The sequence below is a fragment of the Procambarus clarkii genome, chromosome 10 (assembly GCF_040958095.1).
Source record: "Procambarus clarkii isolate CNS0578487 chromosome 10, FALCON_Pclarkii_2.0, whole genome shotgun sequence".
Lineage (NCBI taxonomy): Eukaryota > Metazoa > Arthropoda > Malacostraca > Decapoda > Cambaridae > Procambarus > Procambarus clarkii.
In genome coordinates this window covers 48,145,848-48,168,215 of record NC_091159.1, presented here as the reverse complement: position 1 = coordinate 48,168,215, position 22,368 = coordinate 48,145,848, and the positions used below count along the sequence as shown (strand labels likewise).

Genomic DNA, 22,368 nt, shown 5'->3' with positions numbered 1-22,368 from the left:
CCTGTATACTCACTGGTGTAGGTGATCCTGTATACTCCCTGGTGTATGTGATCCTGTATACTCACTGGTGTATGTGATCCTGTATACTCACTGGTGTATGTGATCCTGTATACTCCCTGGTGTAGGTGATCCTGTATACTCACTGGTGTCTGTGATCCTGTATACTCACTGTTGTAGGTGATCCTGTATACTCACTGTTGTATGTGATCCTGTATACTCCCTGGTGTAGGTGATCCTGTATACTCACTGTTGTATGTGATCCTGTATACTCACTGTTGTAGGTGATCCAGTATACTCACTGTTGTAGGTGATCCTGTATACTCACTGTTGTATGTGATCCTGTATACTCACTGTTGTAGGTGATCCAGTATACTCACTGGTGTAGGTGATCCTGTATACTCCCTGGTGTATGTGATCCTGTATACTCACTGGTGTATGTGATCCAGTATACTCACTGGTGTATGTGATCCTGTATACTCACTGGTGTATGTGATCCAGTATACTCACTGGTGTAGGTGATCCTGTATACTCCCTGGTGTATGTGATCCTGTATACTCCCTGGTGTATGTGATCCAGCCCAGTCTACACTACTCGGGGATGTCAGTGACATATACCAGATTAGTTACAAAGTGAAATATATAAACTGAGAGACTGATGGGCAGGTTATATAACATATACAATTGTAATATACCTCTTCCTTTTGCCTCAGGCAGCAAGGATCCGGTGTAGCCAAACAATTCACTGCTAAACGAGACGTTCTCATTAATTGCTCTGAGTCAATTTTTGTTATATATTTAGATGTTGAGTCTCTACCAGTTCCTCATGTGATTTTCAAGGCCATCTTAAGGACAATAGAATTTGACAAAAAATATGGAGATAATACAATGGGATTGAATGTGCATCATTGAACTCCCCCAGGATGTATAGGATGGATCTGTTCGTCAATGCATAGGATGTATCTGTTACTCTGTTCATCAACGCCTAGGATGTATCTGTTCATCAACGCCTAGGATGTATCTGTTCATCAATGCCTAGGATGTATCTGTTCATCAACGCCTAGGATGTATCTGTTCATCAATGCCTAGGATGTATCTGTTCATCAACGCTTAGGATGTATCTGTTCATCAACGCCTAGGATGTATCTGTTCATCAACGCCTAGGATGTATCTGTTCATCAACGCCTAGGATGTATCTGTTCATCAACGCCTAGGCTTAGCTAGGGGTGCGCGGGTGTTGAAGGAACCTGAACAACCCAATACAATAAATCCTCAACTTTTGAAACTTGGACGAACACTCAACCAATATACATAACCAAACACAAGAGCCGCCGCTGGTGACGCGAGGCCGCGACAACGGTAACGTCACCGGGGGTCACACTTTACCTTCCATCCCTCACACTATTTCTCACTAAAACACACTTGCGTCGAATGCTTATCGTAAATCACCGCTACAGATGTAGCCGTTGAAATGCATAGTAAGATACGCCACGACGCGCCTGTACTGGCAGAGGTCTTTCCCTCATCACTATACAGCCAGAGACTGAAGGTTCATCCTCTCTCTCTCTCTCTCTTTCCAGGTTCTGGACATCGGGTTCAATTTGATCACGGAGGTTCCAGAAGACGGTTTCCGAGGCATCAAGTCCCTGACGTTACTGGCCCTGGACGGCAACCCTCTGACTAGTGTGCCTGGCCAGGCCTTCGCCCACCTCAACACCTCCCTCAGGGGACTGTCCGTCGGTACGTGGTCGTGAGTACTCCCAGGGACGAAAGACTCGACAAGTAGGCCGTCCGTCGAGATGGAGCTCTTCCGCTGTGGGGGAATGTGGGATATTTTAAGGCTATTTTAGGATATTTTGAAATATATTCAGAATATTTTTCAAGTATTAAAGATATATTAAGGCTATTTAAGATTGATTGAGGGTATCTAGGGTATTGTAGGATATGTTAAGAGTATTTAGGACATATTTAGGAGTTTTGAGGATAATTTATGGGTATTTAGGATAGTTTATGGGTATTTAAGATAATTTTTGGATATTTAGGATAATTTATAGGTATTTAGGATAATTTATGGATATTAAGATAGATTAAGGATAGGGTATATCTCAGTGGGAAAATATACACTCGTGGCTTCCTGACTAGTGACAAATAGTGTCATTTACCACTGTAGTTTGTAGAAGGAAATATATCAATTGTTAGTGTGTCAGGTTATAAATATGCTAATTAACTCTTGCAATGGTGGCAGGGGGCAGGTTCCTGCATTGCGACTGCAAGGTAGCGTGGATCCCAGAGTGGATCCGCGACTACGACCTGCAGGTGACGTCCCGCGAGCGCAGCCCGCAGTTCTGTGGTCAGCCACCGGAGTACCGCGAGCGGTCCTTCTACCAGCTGAGTCCGGAGGAGCTATCCTGCAGCAGCAGCAGCAGCTCCTCTGTCCTGGCCGCCGGCGGCTCCTCCACCACCCTGCCGCGCCCCACGTCCCCCAGGACCGAGTTTCCACCAGCGGCGTCTACAACGGCTCCTCCACCACCACCACCGACTTCCTCTCCAACCACAACCACAACCACAACTCAAGCGCCTTCTTCGGCGGTTCGGCTCCCGCCCCGACCAACCACTCCACCAGAACCTGAGGTAAACTGTCGTTGGCTCTCACATTGACAATTTTACCTCGGTAGTCATTAGTAGGTTTACTATCGCATTACTAATATTATTTCATAGGGAGTGGTTTACCTATACAATATCTTCCTTGTAGCTACGTGGTTTACTATTGTCTTCAGTGATCATTGTCCATTAATTTGTCTTAATCCGTATGTGAATATTATTCCTCGTTTGCAGTATTAAAATTCTAATTCAGGATTTGTCGAGTATTTACGTGTCCACTTGCGAAACCTTTACACCTTTCATCATTTATGGCGCCATAATTTGCATATTTGACACAGTTTATGAACTCCAAAGGGCTACAAGTGACCTATAACAATAATAACCTCGGGTTGTGAAGTTCCGAATCACATAAGTTGTTTAATATATATGCAAACGACTCTGCTGACCTCGTGTGACCCCTTGACAGGTGACCTCGTTCCGGCCGGGCTTCGTTATCACTCCTGGAGGCTCCGAGCAGCGAGAGGGGGAGTCGAACGGCGTGGGGAGCGTCGGGTCCGTCCAGAGGGGCCCTGGAGGCGAGGGCCCGACCAGGGGCCACAGCCACCCCACGATGGATTTACCGCCAACGAGGTTCGAGCAGGGTTCGTCGAGGATAGAGCGGCCAGTGGCCCAGCCAGTGCCTTCCAGGCCCAGCTTGATCCTCAGGACCAGCGAGCCTTCGTCCCAGGATAACTTCTTCGGGTCCCAGTCCCGCGGGCCTTATGTGGAGGAGGTGCGTGCTAATGCGGGTGTAAATGGGTGTTGTGAAGCTAAATAACATATGGTTGTACTGTTATAAACCAAGAAATGATATTGTACAAGACACTGAGTTTGACCAAACCACGCACTAGAAAGTGAAGAGACGACGATGTTTCGGTCCGTCCTGGACCATTCTCAAGTCCACATTCGACTTCATAATGGTCCAGGACGGACCGAAACGTCGTCGTCTCTTCACTTTCTAGTGTGTGGTCTGGTCAACATTTTTCAGCCACGTTATTGTGACTCCTCGTCTGCACACTGAGTTTGTTTAACATTTTAAGTTCATATTTCCATCAAAATGAACCTAGAATAATCTGTTTCAGAGACCAGTCATTCCAGCGCCTGAAGTACGGGGCCAATTTTAATGAAAATTAGTGTTAAACATAACATTGGTAGCAGATGATTATTTTATGATCACGTAGCAAGCAAAGGCGAAGTGCAGCTTACTAAAGCACTAAATTACCCCCACCCCCCTATGAAATTCCAAGTGATTATTTGATACTACTCAAACAGGCCTTTTAAGATATTTAAAAAAAAACTTCCTAGGTAAAATTCAGACTAGGACTATTAAAAAAAGACTCAATCCAGCTGCTTAACAAATATTAAGAATTGTGCTTATCTAGCTCAGTTTGTACGATTAGAAATTGGTATTTGGAGCATAATTCGATATACTAGACGACCTTCACCAGGTGCCTATCTTCCTTAACTGCTCAGAAGGAAATTATTCAAGTGTCAAGTGGGGGGGTTGACCACTTAGTGTTAGTTACAGGACTCGTTCACTGCTAGAGCTGCCACACTAACCTCATACTATGTTGACACACTACCCCCCAGTGCTGTGTTGTCACACCCATGACCCCTGCTGCCCTCCCCTCACCCATGACCCCTGCTGCCCTCCCCTCACCCATGACCCCTGCTGACCTTCCTCACCCATGACCCCTGCTGACCTTCCTCACCCATGACCCCCGCTGCCTGGGAACACCACTGACACAGGGATCCTCTCCAACAGGTTATCGTGCAGGACGCCTACAGGAAGGACAACTCCGTTATCATCCAGTGGGACTCCGAGGTCTCCAACATCCTGGGCTTCAGGGTCGTGTACAGGCTCTTCGGGGACAAGAACTTCAAGGTGAACCGCCAGCCCCCCGAGAGAGGGAGGGAAGGAAAGGGGGTTAAAGAATAGACAGTGTGAAGAGAGTAGATAGAATAGAAAGTAGTCACGGTGGAAAATGAAGAAAAGAAGTAGACAGTGAAGCAAGGGGGATATAAAGTAAACTAATTAACAGCCCTTTTTTGTAATAATCATATAATAATAATAATGATAATGCTCAATACTAAATTATCATAAAGAACAATTTCAATATTGAGTGATAATGATTGTTGGACGTGGAGCCACAGCTGCCAATACACATGTGAAGCGAAACAATCAGATATAGAGAGAAACCCTTATTATAGCCTGTTATCATAGACTATTAATGTAGCCTAGTATTGTAGCCTGGTGTTGTCATCACGGTCAGACTAGAACATCGTCTAAGATGCTCTCTACCCTCCCACAGCTTGGACCGCCCCTGGCAGCGTCGGAACGAGAGTTCAAGATCAAGAACGTACCGACACAGGAGTGCATTGTGGTGTGTGTGGTCTCCCTCGAAGACGTCAATGTCACCCCTGATAAGTGAGTCTCCGGCGCCGTAGGAAATGTTTTGTGTAATAGAGGGTCCTTGTGATAACTTGAGGACGCTGAAGCTATCACTGTGTGTCCTGGACATCATCAACATTTCTGTATGATCATAACCCTAAGATTCCCTTCCTATCCAGTGTAGTCTAGCAATATATATATTTTATTATCATTACATGCGATATCTTTTGAAAGCGTCCTCGTATTGATTCGAGATTTAAAATACTAATGTGTGATCATTAAAGAAACTTTCATTGTGTGATTGGGCAGTTTTGTCAAGTTCACCTCTTGTCTGAAGTTCCATACTTTCCATAGTTTTGAGAGACATATTTATTTCTTGTCATATTTAGAAGCATTCAACACCTATATATATATATATATATATATATATATATATATATATATATATATGCAAACAAGCCTGAATGGTCCCCAGGACTATATACAACTGAAAACTCACACCCCAGAAGTGACTCGAACCCATACTCCCACAACTGGTATGTACAGGGACGCCTTAATCCGCTTGACCATCACGACCGGACATAAGGAAGTGATAGCCGAGTATTGATACCCGAATTGTGCCCCTAAATTGTGCTCACGTGTGCCCCAAAGAATGAGGTGATTTGATAAAATGCTATGCCCAAGATAACCATCCGAGTGCCGGCGGGGAAGTGGTTCATATAGCCTCGGCTATCACTTCCTTATGTCCGGTCGTGATGGTCAAGCGGATTAAGGCGTCCCTGTACATACCAGTTGTGGGAGTATGGGTTCGAGTCACTTCTGGGGTGTGAGTTTTCAGTTATATATATATATATATATATATATATATATATATGGCCATATACATGTGCTTCTTATTGAGCTTGGTTCCCATGTAAAGCTTTCACACTAACTCTCCAACTGCCTACCACCACCACTGCCTTCCTCCAACCTTTCACCACTAATTCCAATCCCCTCCACCTTCCATCCACACCAACTACCCGAACCTAAAATGTAAATTCCACCTGCACCCACATCCTTTCAAACTTCACACTCAAATCCCCACAAAAACCTCACCTACACCATCCCAAAAACCACCCTATAAACATTGACATACACAGGTATTTGTATTTTTATGAATAATTCATATTGTACCACTCACTTTTGCCCACTCACCCCACCATCATAGTTCCATCAGTCACTTTCAATACCTCCACATTCACTTTGACCACTCTGCTACATTGACAACCTCTATACCTTTAACAATAAACTCCGTTTAGTGTTAAAGTTACACTCTCCCCCACTCCCCACACCACTCCTAAATACACTCACCTCCCCCATGCACCCACACTCATCAGCCCAACATGTCCCCACAATCGCCCCCATTACCCCATACTCACCTCCCGACTTGCCCACAGCGTGCAGTACTCCCAGTGCCGAGAGATCCGGACGGAGACCTCTGCCACTATGCACATGGACACCATCATCATCGCAGCCTCGGCAGCCATCTGTGGCACTGTCATCATCGCTGTCATTGTCTTCATCTGCTGCAACAGGAAGCGCGGTGGTCACCGGGAGAAGGAGGGCATCCCTGCTGTCCTGAACCCCGTCTCCCCACCCCTGGCATCCCTTGGCACTCTGGGATCTGGCACTCTAGCGGGAGCCAGCGGCCCAGGCAGTACTAAAGCAGATTGGGACACATTATCTATGTACTCCCAGCGGTCCATCCCCAGGGCCAGGATGTATCACTTAGATAAAGGTAACACAGCCATTGAAACACAAAGATAAAGGTAAAGCAACCCTTGAGACACAAGGATGAAGGTAAGGTAGCCCTTAATACACAAAGATGAAGGTAAGGCAGCCCTTGAGACACAAGGATAAAGGTAAGGCAGCCCTCGAGACACAAGGATAAAGGTAAGGTAGCCCTTGAGACACAAGGATAAAGGTAAGGCAGCCCTTGAGACTAAAGACGAGTCAACTCTTAAAGTACATGAATAAAGATGAGTCAACCTCAAGGATAAAGATACTCTTCAAGACACTTAGCATGCAAATGGGCTGTATATTCAACCCCTAAAGAGGTCGCTAAACAAAACCTGATTCAGTTTTTGCACATCGACACCTTTTATCATTTATAAGTAAATAGGATTAAGTCAGTATATGTTGATTTATTATGATATTGTTATGTATAGTACAGGTGTCAAGTACAGTGCATAATTTTAAAACAGGCAATAAGAGAGTAGTTGATTTTAGGGGGGCAGAGAGTGTATCTCTGTTTCACCCTCTCTTTACCACCACAGCCTCACTTGATCACTAAGATGACCACTCCTCCCACAGGTTCGGTAAACAACGGCTTTGTGCCTGATGATGCTAGATCGCATATCTCCCACGCCTCCTCCAAGCACCTGCCTCGCCCCCGCTCCATGGCTGATGGCCAGAGTCAGAGGTCTTACTCAGCCCTCAGCGCTGCTCATCTCAGACACCCTCCTCCAGTAATGGGTCTCTCCAGACAAGGTCTGTGGGAGAGCTGTAAACTTTGAAGGTGGGGGTAAGGTCATGGGAAATCATAGCAGCTCCTTAAAAGTGCAGTTCTTTCAGATCAGCAGGGCAATTCCTCCTCCTCGTCCGCTGCCTTTCTTTTCCCTTCTTACAACATGGTCGTCTTGGGGACAACTGCATCACTTATAACAACTGACAGTTTCATTTGTATCTGTAGTTACATCAGGGCAATCCATATTTGTCCATTCCTTGAGTTCATTCATTTTGGTTGTAATTCCATCAATATTGGTGAACATAGCTTTAAAAGCACATTTCTTTCTTTGCATTCTCACTTTCAAGCTCTGTAATCATCTGCCCCCTTGACTTGGATGACTTCTAAGTCATCCAAGACTTATGTGGTGAGAAGGATTGATGGGGTTTAAAAGGAAATTGGAGGGAGGGGAGAATGAGTATAATTATTACTGCTTGGGGAATTTTAGGGTGAGTTTGGCAGACAGAGAGAGAGAGGGTAGGGAGAGTGGGTGAATGAATGAATATTGGGTATGAGAAGTTAGGTTAGTGTAGGCAGGGTTTATGCTGCTGCTGTGGTTGACTCTGGGGTTATCAGGCAGGGAGCTTCCCTTTCCTCTTCCCTGTGCCCCCGTCTCTTTTCTGCAGCTGTATCTCTTACCATCTTCCCTTGTCATATTCCTCTGGATAATACCTCTTAGTATTCTTAATATGCAAGAGTCTGATATTGAACTTATGCCATTTCCAGCTTGCAGTTTACCTAAAGCAGCATGTTTGTATCTATTTGCCTAGATACATTAAATATATATGTAAATGAATCACGATACTAGTGATAAAATATTTCATGTTCCTAGGAGTCGGCTTTTTCTGTCCATTGAAAACAGAATTTACAAAGTTGGTAAGAACCAAATTCCTATAATATAATTGATCATGTTGCAGTGAATGAAAACTATTAGATTGCAAGCCTGTCACTTCTCTTTGATCCTATGACACCTTTGGGCTTTTTACTATGGAAAATAGGTTTAGTTTGGTGATTATCATGACATTTTGCAGTAACTGTCATATCACTTTCAGATGGTCATATGGTTTGTTAATAACAGTCATATAATATTATGGCTGTCATTCAACATACTTTATGGATGTCATGTAACATACATAACTGTCATGGATGGATGTCATGCCCTTACTTTCCATGACAGCCCTGACTTTACTTTCTAACTTTGTCCATTCTTACGCCTGACTAATGACCTTGTATTTCACAGCCTTAATGTTATATGGTCCGTTGTGATGAATGCCATATGATATACCCTGTTGGCTGTCCTATGAGTATCATGACAACTCTTAAACTGTTAAATCATGCTCTATTATTTTAAACAGCAAAATTTAGGGTTTCTCAAAAACTGTATTATACTTCTCAGCATGAATATTGTACTATATATATAATGTGTAAACAAAGTTTTCATCGTGAAAAATTGGATGCATATAGGGTAATATAAGTCTGATAATTAATGTATTTATGCACAAATTATTCTGCTTTGCCAATACAGTAATTTGATTTTCAAATTTAAATATTAAAATTGTTGCATTTTCTGTATATATTACTCCTGTCTGTGCCTAACAGGTTGGCTGTGTCGGTCTGTGGCTGGTACAGTGTCTTCTTTGGCTCTCTGGACTGTGTACATTATAGCTGCCTTTCAATACTCCGGATAGCTTCTACCTTCAGTGTTTTGCTATTCCTCATGATTCCTGAATAAATATATATATATATATATATATATATATATATATATATATATATATATATATATATATATATATATATATATATATATATATATATATATATATATATATATATATATATATATATATATATATATATATATATATATATATATATATATATATATATATATATCTGTATATATACCTGTATATTTATATTTATTTACTGTCTTGCATTGCATCTGCATATACTTTATGTTTCTGTTCTTCAGAAAGTAATGGGTGCTCTTGTTCTTAAGTAACTAAGCTGTATTCTCTGAATGGTTGTGATATTTTCTTTATGCCCGAAACGCTTTGCGTAATAGTGGCTTTAGGCATTGTATGTACTAGCTCTACCTATAAGTCAAACAATCCTTGTAAATATTTATTGTATGTATGTACCGTACCTAAATAAAATTGTATTGTATTGTATTGTAATGAGCTGGAGAAAATATTTCCTTTTTATGCTTTGTGCCTGCTGTATATCATGTAGAGTGAGTGAGTGAGTGAATGAGTGTGTGTGTGTGTGTGTGTGTGTGTGTGTGTGTGTGTAATTACCTAAGTGTAATTACCTAAGTGTAGTTACAGGATGAGAGCTACGCTCGTGGTGTCCCGTCTTCCCAGCACTCTTTGTCATATAACGCTTTGAAACTACTGACGGTCTTGGCCTCCACCACCTTCTCACTTAACTTGTTCCAACCGTCTACCACTCTATTTGCGAAGGTGAATTTTCTTATATTTCTTCGGCATCTGTGTTTAGCTAGTTTAAATCTATGGCCTCTTGTTCTTGAAGTTCCAGGTCTCAGGAAGTCTTCCCTGTCGATTTTATCAATTCCTGTTACTATTTTGTACGTAGTGATCATATCACCTCTTTTTCTTCTGTCTTCTAGTTTTGGCATATTTAATGCTTCTAACCTCTCCTCGTAGCTCTTGCCCTTCAGTTCTGGGAGCCACTTAGTAGCATGTCTTTGCACCTTTTCCAGTTTGTTGATGTGCTTCTTAAGATATGGGCACCACACAACAGCTGCATATTCTAGCTTTGGCCTAACAAAAGTCATGAACAACTTCTTTAGTATATCGCCATCCATGTATTTAAATGCAATTCTGAAGTTAGAAAGCATTGCATAGGCTCCTTGCACAATATTCTTAATGTGGTCCTCAGGTGATAGTTTTCTATCTAGAACCACTCCTAGATCTCTTTCTTTATCAGAATTCTTTAAAGATTTCTCACATAATATATAGGTTGTGTGGGGTCTATGTTCTCCTATTCCACATTCCATAACATGACATTTATTAACATTAAATTCCATTTGCCAAGTAGTGCTCCATATACTTATTTTGTCCAGGTCTTCTTGAAGGGCATGACAATCATCTAAATTTCTTATCCTTCCTATTATCTTAGCATCATCAGCAAACATGTTCATATAATTCTGTATACCAACTGGTAGATCATTTATGTACACAATAAACATCACTGGTGCAAGAACTGAACCCTGTGGTACTCCACTTGTGACATTTCTCCATTCCGATACATTGCCTCTGATTACTGCCCTCATTTTTCTATCAGTCAGAAAATTTTTCATCCATGATAGAAGCTTACCTGTCACCCCTCCAATATTTTCCAGTTTCCAGAACAACCTCTTATGTGGAACTCTGTCGAAAGCCTTTTTTAGGTCCAGATAGATGCAGTCAACCCAGCCATCTCTTTCCTGTAATATCTCTGTGGCCCGATCAAAGAAACTGAGTAAATTCGATACACAGGATCTTCCTGATCGAAAACCATACTGTCTGTCTGATATTATATCATTTCTCTCCAGGTGTTCTACCCATTTAGTTTTGATTAGCTTTTCCAATACTTTCACTATTACACTTGTCAATGATACAGGTCTATAATTGAGGGGGTCTTCCCTGCTGCCACTTTTGTAGATTGGAACTATGTTAGCCTGTTTCCACACGTCTGCTACGATTCCTGTACACAGGGATGCCTGAAAGATCAGGTGAAGTGGAATGCTGAGCTCAGATGCACATTCTCTCAGAACCCATGGTGAAACGCCATCTGGGCCAGCTGCTTTGTTCCTCCCGAGCTCCTTTAGCATATTTTCCACTTCATCTCTAGACACCTCTATCCGCTCTATGTTGTTCTCTGGAATTCTTATTGTGTCTGGTTCTCTGAAGATTTCATTTTGTACAAACACACTTTGGAACTTTTCATTTAATGTTTCACACATTTCCTTTTCATTTTCCGTGAATCTGTTTCCCATTTCCAACCTCTGGATATTATCCTTTACCTGCAATTTGTTGTTTATGAATTTATAGAATAGGCCCGGTTCTGTTTTACATTTATCTGCTATCCCTTTTTCAAAATTTCTTTCTGCCTCTCTCCTTACTGCTGTATAATTGTTTCTCGCATCTTTGTATCGCTGGTATGTTTGGGGGTTTGGCCTCTTCCTATACTGATTCCATTTTTGTCTTTTGGTCTCTTGCCCTCTCACAATTTCTGTCGAACCAATCTTGTTTTCTGGTCCTGCATCTCTGTTTTGGTATGAATGTTTGTGTGCCTTCCTCGTATAGTTTTAAAAATTTGGCATACATTTCATTTACTTCCCTGCCTAGCAACAATTCTGTCCAATTACACTCATTAAAAAAATTTCGAAGTTCCCCATAGTTGCCTCTCTTTAAATCGAGTTTATCAACTGTTTCAATGTCCCCATTTTCTTCTAGATGATATCTTAAAGCATATTTAATGTCTAACAGGACGTGATCACTCTTTCCCAAGGGAGGAAGGTACTGGATGTCAAAAATCTCTTCTTCTTTCCTGGTGAATACTAGATCCAGTACTGACGGTATATCTCCTTCCCTCATTCTTGTGGCTTGCTTTATGTGTTGATACAAGAATGTCTCCAGAATGAGGTTCACAATGAATGAGGTGTGTGTGTGTGTGTGTGTGTGTGTGTGTGTGTGTGTGTGTGTGTGTGTGTGTGTGTGTGTGTGTGTGTGTGTGTGTGTGTGTGTGTGTGCGTGTGCGTGTGTGTGTGCCTGCCTGGGATGGCACACAGTCTACATTGCTAATGTTAATGCCCAATTATATGTTTGCCTCCCTAAACCCCCCATTTAGTGGGCTCATCTCCCATCCTCTCGTGTGTGTGTGTATAATGTTTACATCCACTCCCTTCCTCTCTCTACATACAGAAGAATGTGTAGAACCTCTTTGTTGTGATAGATTTTTCCTGGCCCTCCTTATTGTCACACTCATCTAAGTGCGTTGCCTCACTTCTCAGGAATAGTCATATCATTTCCCAAGTCTTATCATGCATCTTATGCCTTAATGGTTTCCCATTTCTCACCAATCTCTCTACCATTTTCTGTGAAAGAATTAAAGGTTTTTGTACTGAAATTTTGTAAGAATATAAAAATAAATGAACAGCAGAAGGCCTATTAGCCCATACGATCCCACTCATATTTATTATATCCACCTAAACTCTCTCTATATGACTAATCTACATTTGAAACAATCCAGAGATCCCTCATGTATTATATTACTCCTATTCCCCTACCATACGCTACCCTCAAGTTGTGCTCCTCCAAAATGTAGTAGCAGATTCCTGGATTGCTAACATGGACCCCTGTTCTATCTTAGTTGCTAATCCTTCCAGTCAGTGCCCCTCTATACTCTTGTAAAGCCTTCAATCTGTGTATGGTCTGTCTTTTGACTGGTTCACTTTCTCTGACGATTCCTGTTTTTGTGGTAATTGCTTATGTCATAATGATCACGGATGTTATGTATTGAGGAGACCTAATGTACTGCAGAGATCTAATATATTCCAGAGATCTGATGTATTTCAGAGATCAAATGTATAGCATTGACCTAATGTATTGCGAAGATCTAATGTATTGCAGAGACCATAAATATCAGAGACCTAATGTATCAGCTATCATGTTGTGCTACAAGACGTTATTGTGGCAGTGCACTCAGCGAACAGTCAATCAAATACCTCAAAATGTCTGTACGATTGCAGCGTTGCATTTAGAGTTTTGTGTAGGCCGTGCCCGGAATTCAGCTCCTGCCGAGTATGCGTTATCTGCAAAGTAGATTCAGTTTTTATGCAGAAAACTAATCTAGAGCATTTTCCTTTTATTTTCACTGTATTGAACCTGTACAAGCAAAGTCGGTTAAGAAAACGGTCAGTTTTAGTCATGAATCGAAATAGTAGCAGTATTAATTGCTGGTAGTAGTAGTTGCTGGTGGTAGCAGTAGTAGTTGCTGGTGGTAGTGAAGGTAGTTTCTGGTAGTAGTTACGATGACGGCTTCTCGTATCCTTGTAGGCTCAACGGCAAGCCTGTGGAAGGAGGCTCTCTTAAGAAACGACATCTACCTTCGTCAGCAGGGGCTGGTGAAGCTCTGACGGTTACCCGAGGTGCCCTAGTCAGCCTCAGGTATGTCGAAGGCCCTCAGATGAGCGACTCATATATACACCTCCCTATTCTCACACTTGCACACCCCGTCCCCATATCTGCCACTGTCCTACAGAAAAACAAAAATATATGCTTAAGCTTATACCTCACATCTTTAGACTTGCACATAACAGCCTTGATCATCCATGACAGCTCCTGATCGTCTATGGCACTCCCCTGACTTTTCATGAAAGACCCTGACTTTACTTTCTAACTTTGACCATTCCTATGCCTGACTAATGGCCTTGCATTTCACAACGTTAATCTCATTATTATATTAACATCTCAGTTGGCACTCTGAGTTTCCAACAATCGTGAAAATAACACTCCAGCGTTAACCTTCCAAGCAAACTTTGAATATTCGATCATTGCCAGAACCCAGAACTTAAAAGTCATAGCTCTAACCTTGAACTTTGAGCTCAAGCTTTGATTCTACATTACATAACTTATTAATATCTCCTCCCTGGTCTTGCACTCTTAGTCTTGAACTTTGATGACAAACAGACTTGAGCTTTTACCTCAAGCCCAGAGGGAAGCTTGTGCAGGGTTCCCTAGTAACACAACCAGAGTGCTACACTGCTCGAGGCCTCATGTTTGTGGTATGGTCGCTAACATAGGTAGCCAGAAAGTGTTGTGGACCAGGAACGGCATCGCCACAAGCTGTATATTGCTTACCATGATCAATATTTTCATAAACCATCGCTTCCTCTAGAATGGCTGCATCTTGCTTCTTGCATGTTTGGACCTGGCTTCAGCTTTCTTATGTTTGGATATAAACTTATTGTTGTTGTTTTTTTGCAAATCTCTGTGCATTTCTCATCTTATGTAATATAGATATTGTTTCTTGTGAATAATGTTATGTTTTTCCACAGATCTCAACATGTCAAGGCAGTCGTTAGTAGCCTCACAATTCTCCGCCGGGGGGTTCGGGCCGATGGCTGTAAATCCCAATGCGTTTGGGATGGGAGGTCCAGGGTCCACAATGGGGGGACTCTCAAGGGCAACGTCTCAGCGCAGTGACCGGCGGCGTCAACGCTCTAAATCACGAGAGCGTGCAGGGTCCCGCCTCAGCCATGCTGGATCTAACCACTCTCTCACCGGCTATGACACTGACGGCTGGACCGACCATGATATGGACATTTATGTTGCCAGGAACCCAACTCGTGGCGGTCTCGTCCAACTGTAGAACTCTGATGTTTGATATCGACTCGAAATATCTTCCTATGAGAAATCACACTGCAGCTCTGGGAGTGCCACAGAGCCACTGCCTCAGGACCAGGAGCTCCCTACCAACAGAGCATCCTAGCCAGAAATCTATGGCAGGGGTCATTTGTTGACCAACATAAGAGAGCAGACCAGAGCTACCATGTCCACGAAATTTTCACGTTTGCTTCTTTCACGGAGAAAGACAGCATACTAGTGGGGTTAACCTCCTAGGCAGGAGGCGAGCATGAGATTTTATAAGAATTTTATTGCAATAAATTACTTCCTAGTCGTTCTGTGGAGGAGTTACAGAATTGACCAGATTCAATTGTTGTATAAAAAGTGAATTCATAGAGCTTGCATATAAAAACTAAATACAGAACAGACTTAAGAATTCACCAACCTGTTACATTACAAGTGAAGTGAACTTTAAAGCAGACAATATGTGATATTAATATTGCTCATCTCTAAGTGTCGTCTCATGAGCATCGAGTGGGGTCTTTTATCTAGTTATGGCAGATACCCGTTCTTGTGATGCCGCCAACATAACAGTGCCTGCGCAGCAACTTTAAGGTACAGAAAGCTTGGCTTCCTCATGGTGCGAGTAAAATACCTGGCCAAGGTCAAAACTTTCATGGTCTGTTCTAGAACTCCAGAGTTGCTGTGTGCTCTGGTGGTTGTTGTGCTTCAAGGTGTCATAGCAGTGATGGGGTGGTGGAGGGCCAGGGAATGTTGGCTGTTCGTGTTTTCCAAATTATTGCTACAGTTTGGCTGTACTTGACTGACTGCAATGAATAAGGGACTTCAGTAATTTGTTTTTCAACTGACTTTTCTGCCTGTTTGGAAGCTTCACAGTTTCCAAAGGATTTCATTCTTGTACATCTGATTTACTCATCACACTATAATTTTTTGTGATGCAGAATGTATACAGAGTCTTAGCTGCTGTGGGCGGTAGTTTAATCCAAGACGTGATGAGACAGGAATAGCTTTTAAAAATGTTTGTATAAATATTTTTGTACATGTGAATTAATTATTTGTATGAATGCGAGAGCGTTGTAAATTTTCAACTGGAATCTGTTATTATATTTTGGTTATAAGCTTGCACTGAGGAGATAAATGTGAGGAGAAATGTTTGGTTGTTGAGACAAAATGTTGATATATTGCCACCCTCGTATGCATTGATGCAGCATCACCTGCAATATTTTGCGGCAAATTCCATGGTGCTTGTGTACAGTGTCTCGTGCATGGGTCATCTTGAGTGTTGGTGTTCCATATGAGTTATGATTCTGTGTGTGTCTTGCCGCACTGTATGTGTCGCACCACTCATGCTGTGGCTTCATGTGTGTGTGTTGTGGCAGACCTGTAGATTATTGGACCATGGATTATGCTGCATGATGCTCCAACGCCATATGTACAATGTCATCATCAGACATTACACATTCCTCGGCATTAAATGTTATATTTCCTGTGTATCTCTCTTTGGCTCCATATGTGTTACTGTATCACTAGCACTGGTGGACTCGTCTCCACATGTGTTACTGTATCACTAACACTGGTGGACACGTCTCCACATGTGCTACTGTATCACTAGCACTGGTGGACACGTCTCCACATGTGTTACTGTATCACTAACACTGGTGGACACGTCTCCACATGTGCTACTGTATCACTAGCACTGGTGGACACGTCTCCACATGTGCTACTGTATCACTAACACTGGTGGACACGTCTCCACATGTGCTACTGTATCACTAGCACTGGGGGACACGTCTCCACATGTGTTACTGTATCACTAACACTGGTGGACACGTCTCCACATGTGCTACTGTATCACTAGCACTGGGGGACACGTCTCCACATGTGTTACTGTATCACTAGCACTGGTGGACACGTCTCCACATGTGCTACTGTATCACTAGCACTGGTGGACACGTCTCCACATGTGTTACTGTATCACTAACACTGGTGGACACGTCTCCACATGTGCTACTGTATCACTAGCACTGGGGGACACGTCTCCACATGTGTTACTGTATCACTAGCACTGGTGGACACGTCTCCACATGTGCTACTGTATCACTAGCACTGGTGGACACGTCTCCACATGTGCTACTGCATCACTAACACTGGTGGACACGTCTCCACATGTGCTACTGTATCACTAGCACTGGTGGACACGTCTCCACATGTGCTACTGTATCACTAACACTGGTGGACTCGTCTCCACATGTGCTACTGTATCACTAACACTGGGGGACACGTCTCCACATGTGCTACTGTATCACTAACACTGGGGGACACGTCTCCACATGTGCTACTGTATCACTAGCACTGGGGGACACGTCTCCACATGTGCTACTGTATCACTAGCACTGGTGGACACGTCTCCACATGTGCTACTGTATCACTAGCACTGGGGGACACTGTTGAGATCAGGTTTTCATTGTGAACTTTTCAGTCCTACATATGTGGTCAGCAATACAACACTATTTTCTCTGCTGCTTGCTCAGTCTCCTCATCCCAGCGAGTCATTAGGAAAGTCTAGTGTACAAATAGTGCATAACTACAGGAAATTTAATTTGATTTAGATATGGTTGAATGTAAAGATATTCATATTATTGATATTCTTCATTAATATTGCTACTTTATGTATTATTTTAGGAAGGAAGATTTTTTTTTTTATAAATATATAGAAAATATTGACAATACAAAAATATGGGTTAATGACTATATTATCCAATGTTAATTATGTTAAGACTGCAGTATAATGGGAGCTAAATACTGTATTATGTATTACAACAAATATGCATTGTTGATCAAAAAAGAAAAAAATTGCAAACATGTTAGAATATATTATAATTGCATAGATTTTGTTAACATTTTCTAAACTGTGTTAAAATGGAAGACTGCAGGACTTTTTTTTGGGGGGAAATGACAACAATAATGTAGATCGGTAGAAGAAAGGCCTAGTATTTGGGCATGTGGGTGTTTAGGTAAAGCAGTGAGTCGTGTCCAAGTAAGGGGGGGAAATGTGTGTTACAACCCTCGGTAGCATTATTAACAAGACTGGTGAGATGCCATACAATTGCCAGGGATAGCTTGACATTTATAAATTATTTGTTTATTTTTGTGCTTAAGATTTGTTTCCATTTTGGAATAAAATCTTTAATATTTTCTGTTTATTTCTGCAATGCCTTTTTGCCTCTGTGTATGTGTATTGTGCTTCTGGTCCTGTGTGTTGGCAGAAGTTTCCTGGTAGTATTTGTGGACATTTCACAAGTCATGTTAAGCTTGACTGTCAGTGTGAATGTCCTCTTAGAAATATTTCTGTCAGTTAGGAGACATGGGCTGCTTATTGATTGTAAAGCAGTTAGGCTAATGAAGTGGTGTACTTGGGGAGTGTTAGTCAGTTTTGTGTGATGAAGCGGCTTTCTTGCAAGGTCTACAAGCCATTGCCTAACTTGGCAAAACGTCAATGCTCATTATTCCTACTGTATTCTCCCAAAATTGTGTTTTCTTTAAATTTGCATTAATAGTCAGTACATAAATATGTCATAGGTGTCAAAGCTGTTGCTTATACATTTAATATTTTGCCAAATGGACAAATATTGCAATAAATAATGGACAGATGTTGCTGACAGTGTTTGTATATTCATGGTTAAAAGCATTTATGTGAGTCATCTGGTGACTTTGAATTTCAATTTCTAACATTAATAAACATCAGTGTTACTGTGTACCAATGATAGGTTGATTTAGTTCAAGTATGTTTATTGAGACAAGAAAATACATCTCAAAGGGATAGAGTAGCTTTGGCTATTTCTACCCTCACCGGTTGACTTAGTACAGTATGTTGGATTCTCTTAGAGTGTGTGAAGGTCATTTACAGAGGGTGAGGCTCCATGTACAGGGTTACATCCCTTTATAACATGCCAAATTATCTTAAAGGAGTTCAGACCTTTGTGGAGGATCAGGATAGCTTGAAGGTTAAATTCTCAGTGGGTAAATTATGAAATAATGTAGGTACATTTTTGTGGCAATGAATGACATTTTGTATTTTTATATAATATATATATGGGTCCTGAAGCTGACAAACAGTTGGGCATGTTTCCTTTCACCTGATGCCTTTGTCTTCCCTGGCTCTACTCTCCCAGGCAAAGTTGGGCAAAGAATGTTCATATAACGATGAATAAACGATAACATTGATCCTCAGTTGATTAAAAATTACTCAGGCTTATTTTGCCTGCTGGATCTGCTAGCAGTAAAATAGGTTTCCTGGGAGATAAGCAGTTGTGGGTTGCATGCTGGCTGTAATGGGTAGGTGAAATAGGGAGAGGGAAGGAGGAGCGAGTGATGGGAGGAGAGTCAAGTTGTTTAAGGAATATGGACATGGAAGAAATTTACCCGCAGGCCACCATCTCCAGTGACCTCAATGTGTACAGGAAGCCAGCAGCTTATCAGAGGTGCTTGTCCCCTACCCCCTATTATTCCTGAGGATTTTTACCAGTTGAAATTTAAACTAAAGGACTGTATTGTCTTAGTATTACGACTAGCGGTAAGGCAATTCCGTGGGTTTATTACGTATAGGTGAAGAATGATCTCCAGTTAGGTCATGAGAAGAGGAAACTGCCCAGATGTACTACTGACCTTAATCAGCGACTGATTTGTTTTGTTTGACCAGCAACTATTGCAACATTTAGGCTACTAGTTTGTGATGCTCAGGCTCACCAACTGTTTGTATTCCAGTCAGACTCTTTGTAATATAAAACAATAAAACACTTGTTAATTAAGTTTTATTAATCTCCTTCACATTGTTTTGGGTCTCTTAGTACAGTTACCTTTATTCTGGACTCACAATCAGGGACTGGGTTGAATTCCTGAGTGGAACAGAAATGGTTGGCCACATTGGGTAGTATAAAAATTTGGTGTACAAATGCAGACGGCATTACATTTAGAGTCCTGGTCACGATAGGGTCAGGTGAACGAGTTCTTCCTGGTCGTACAGTCCGGTTAAAAAATAAAATAAAATAAAATGTTTATTCAGGTAAGGTACATACATACAAGAGATTTTACATAAATTGATAGATTTATAGATAGAGCTAGTACATACAACGGTTCGTTCGACTCACAGTCAAGAATTCCGGGATCGAATCCCAGGCTGGACAGAAATGGTTGGGCGCATTTCCTATCACCTAATGTCCCTGTCCACCTAGAAGTAAGTAGGTACCCAGGAGTTAGTCAGAATGTTGTGGGGCTGCACCTGGGGAGGGTCAGAAATTCGATCCTGGGGCGGGGGGGAGGAAGGAACCTCGATATAAGCCTAACATGTACTCTATGTATAAAATGGCTGCCTGTCCCCCGACACAATGTATTATGAATTATAACGGGTTAGAGCTGCTGGGTCCCGGCAGTGACATGTGGTAGAACAACATCCTCATATTATTGCAGTTACAGAGATAAAACTGACGAACTTCATACAGGATGTAATACTCCCAAGTGGCCAAGAGGACACCAGATAATAAGACAAGCATCCTTAACTGTAGCCTCTGTTTACCCAACAGTAAACTGGGTACCTGCTCGTTAAACAATGAATTTAATAGCTTCTTTTTATTAATTTATTTATTTATATATATATATATATATACAAAAAGGTACATTGGGTTTGTGAGAGTACATAGCATGATGTGTTTACATTCTTGTAAAGCCTCTAGTACGCGCAGCGTTTCGGGCAGGTCCTTAATCTAACAGATAATATTTAGTAGGTAAATTCTAGCAAAATTTATAAAATGTTATCAGGTACATTGTAAGAAAATTTGAGAGAGATTAGTAGGTATATTCACCTATGCCTCTCCTTCCTCTTTACTATCAAAAAAAAAAAAAGGCAAATAGGACAGCTGTATCTTGCTCTGGTTAGACCCCATTTAGATTATACAGTTCATTAACATTACACTGGTCTGCAATTTATAAAAAAAAAAAAAAAAAAAAAAAAAAAAAAAAAAAAAAAAAAAAAATGGCCAGGAGGCTTGGAATAATGAGTTTTTTTTTATTAGCAAAATTAGGTATACACAGCAATGTGCTGCTACTCTATTCTGTATGAGATATTATACAGTGTAGATCAAGAACTAGCTATTGGTTCAACTATTATTCCTATCTCACAGGATGGTTAGTCATACGTGGAATTTGGGGAGATAATACTTGCTTTAATACAAAAACAAATAAACTCACATATAGACTAAAAATCAGGCGAGAACATAAAATGTAAGACTGATTAGCCTCCAGGAGCAAAATCTGAGGTACAGCACAAGAATATCTTCCAATATTCCTGAGTGTATGAAGTAATTACAGAGCTCAAAGTACCTCATATCATTTGGTCTGAAGTCACTTAAACAGGACAATCACAGATACAGTGTTGGAGAGTATGTCCCAGCTCTTGTTCACATAGTTTACAATTGGAATGTTCACCATTGGGGGATTCATTACCTGCAGCCACCGGCCATAGATATCGATATCCCAGCCTACACAATATATCCCAGCCATCACAATATCACACTGTCTAGTGGATGTTTTGTGCTGCCAGTAATGAAATATTAAGGGAATAATGGGCTAAATCTCACTCCTATCTCAATAAATCTCTATCTTCTAATCTCAATCCCCTATCTCCTAAATCTCAATAATAAGGGAATAATGAGCTGAATCTCACAAACAAAAAGGAGACCTGGTCGAGGACCGGGCCGCGGGGACACTAAGCCCCGAAATCATGTCACGATAACCCCCCCCCCCATAGTCACCGATAGATAAGGACGTTTAGCGACACAACAACTGCCACAGTGGCCAAACAGTTGTCACAGCGGCACCAAAATGTTTATTAATCTTTCCCAGATCCCTCCCTCTTTTATGCGAATATGAAATATTTGGATAGTTACCCCTCTCAAAAATTTCTTTACTACAAAGTTTGCAGTCAAAGAAAACTACTGGATACAACTATTTAGCAGTAACTTTGGTAATTACAAACTCTGGGGCCTGTGTCATTAAGTCTAGTGTACTCACCTAGTTGTACTTGCGGGGGTTGAGCTTTGGCTATTTGTTCCTGCCTTTCAACTGTCAATCAACTGGTGTACAGATTCTTGAGCCTATTGGGCTCTATCATATCTACATTTGAAACTGTATATGGAGTCAGCCTCCACCACATCACTGCCTAGTGCATTCCACTTGTTAACTGCTCTGACACTGAAAAAAAATATTTTTAATGCCTCTGTGGCTTATTTGGGTACCAAGTTTCTACCTGTGTCCCCTTGTTCGTGTTCCACCCGTGCTAAAGAGTTTGTCTTTGTCTACTCTGTAAATTCCCCTGAGATTTTTGTAGGTGGTTATCATGTCTCCCCTTACTCTTCTGTCTTCCAG

At 41.6% G+C, this 22,368-nt stretch overlaps 1 protein-coding gene across 2 annotated transcripts in view; it reads left to right on the top strand.

The window, feature by feature from the left end:
- The window catches only part of LOC123774322 (leucine-rich repeat and fibronectin type-III domain-containing protein hattifattener), a 98,242-nt gene extending 78,489 nt beyond the window's left edge, over window positions 1–19,753 (top strand). Inside the window, exons 6-14 of one of the 2 annotated variants that reach the window (XM_069322032.1) lie at window positions 1,577–1,736; window positions 2,242–2,627; window positions 3,064–3,369; window positions 4,402–4,521; window positions 4,949–5,064; window positions 6,465–6,805; window positions 7,381–7,557; window positions 13,639–13,749; window positions 14,640–14,772. In XM_069322032.1, the coding sequence (XP_069178133.1) occupies window positions 1,577–1,736; window positions 2,242–2,627; window positions 3,064–3,369; window positions 4,402–4,521; window positions 4,949–5,064; window positions 6,465–6,805; window positions 7,381–7,557; window positions 13,639–13,718 (1,686 nt within the window). In that variant the 3' untranslated portion in view covers window positions 13,719–13,749; window positions 14,640–14,772. Of the gene's footprint in view, window positions 1–1,576; window positions 1,737–2,241; window positions 2,628–3,063; window positions 3,370–4,401; window positions 4,522–4,948; window positions 5,065–6,464; window positions 6,806–7,380; window positions 7,558–13,638; window positions 13,750–14,639 lie in introns of both variants that reach the window. The other variant, XM_069322031.1, reaches the window with a different exon arrangement.
- Window positions 19,754–22,368: the final 2,615 nt, after the last annotated feature.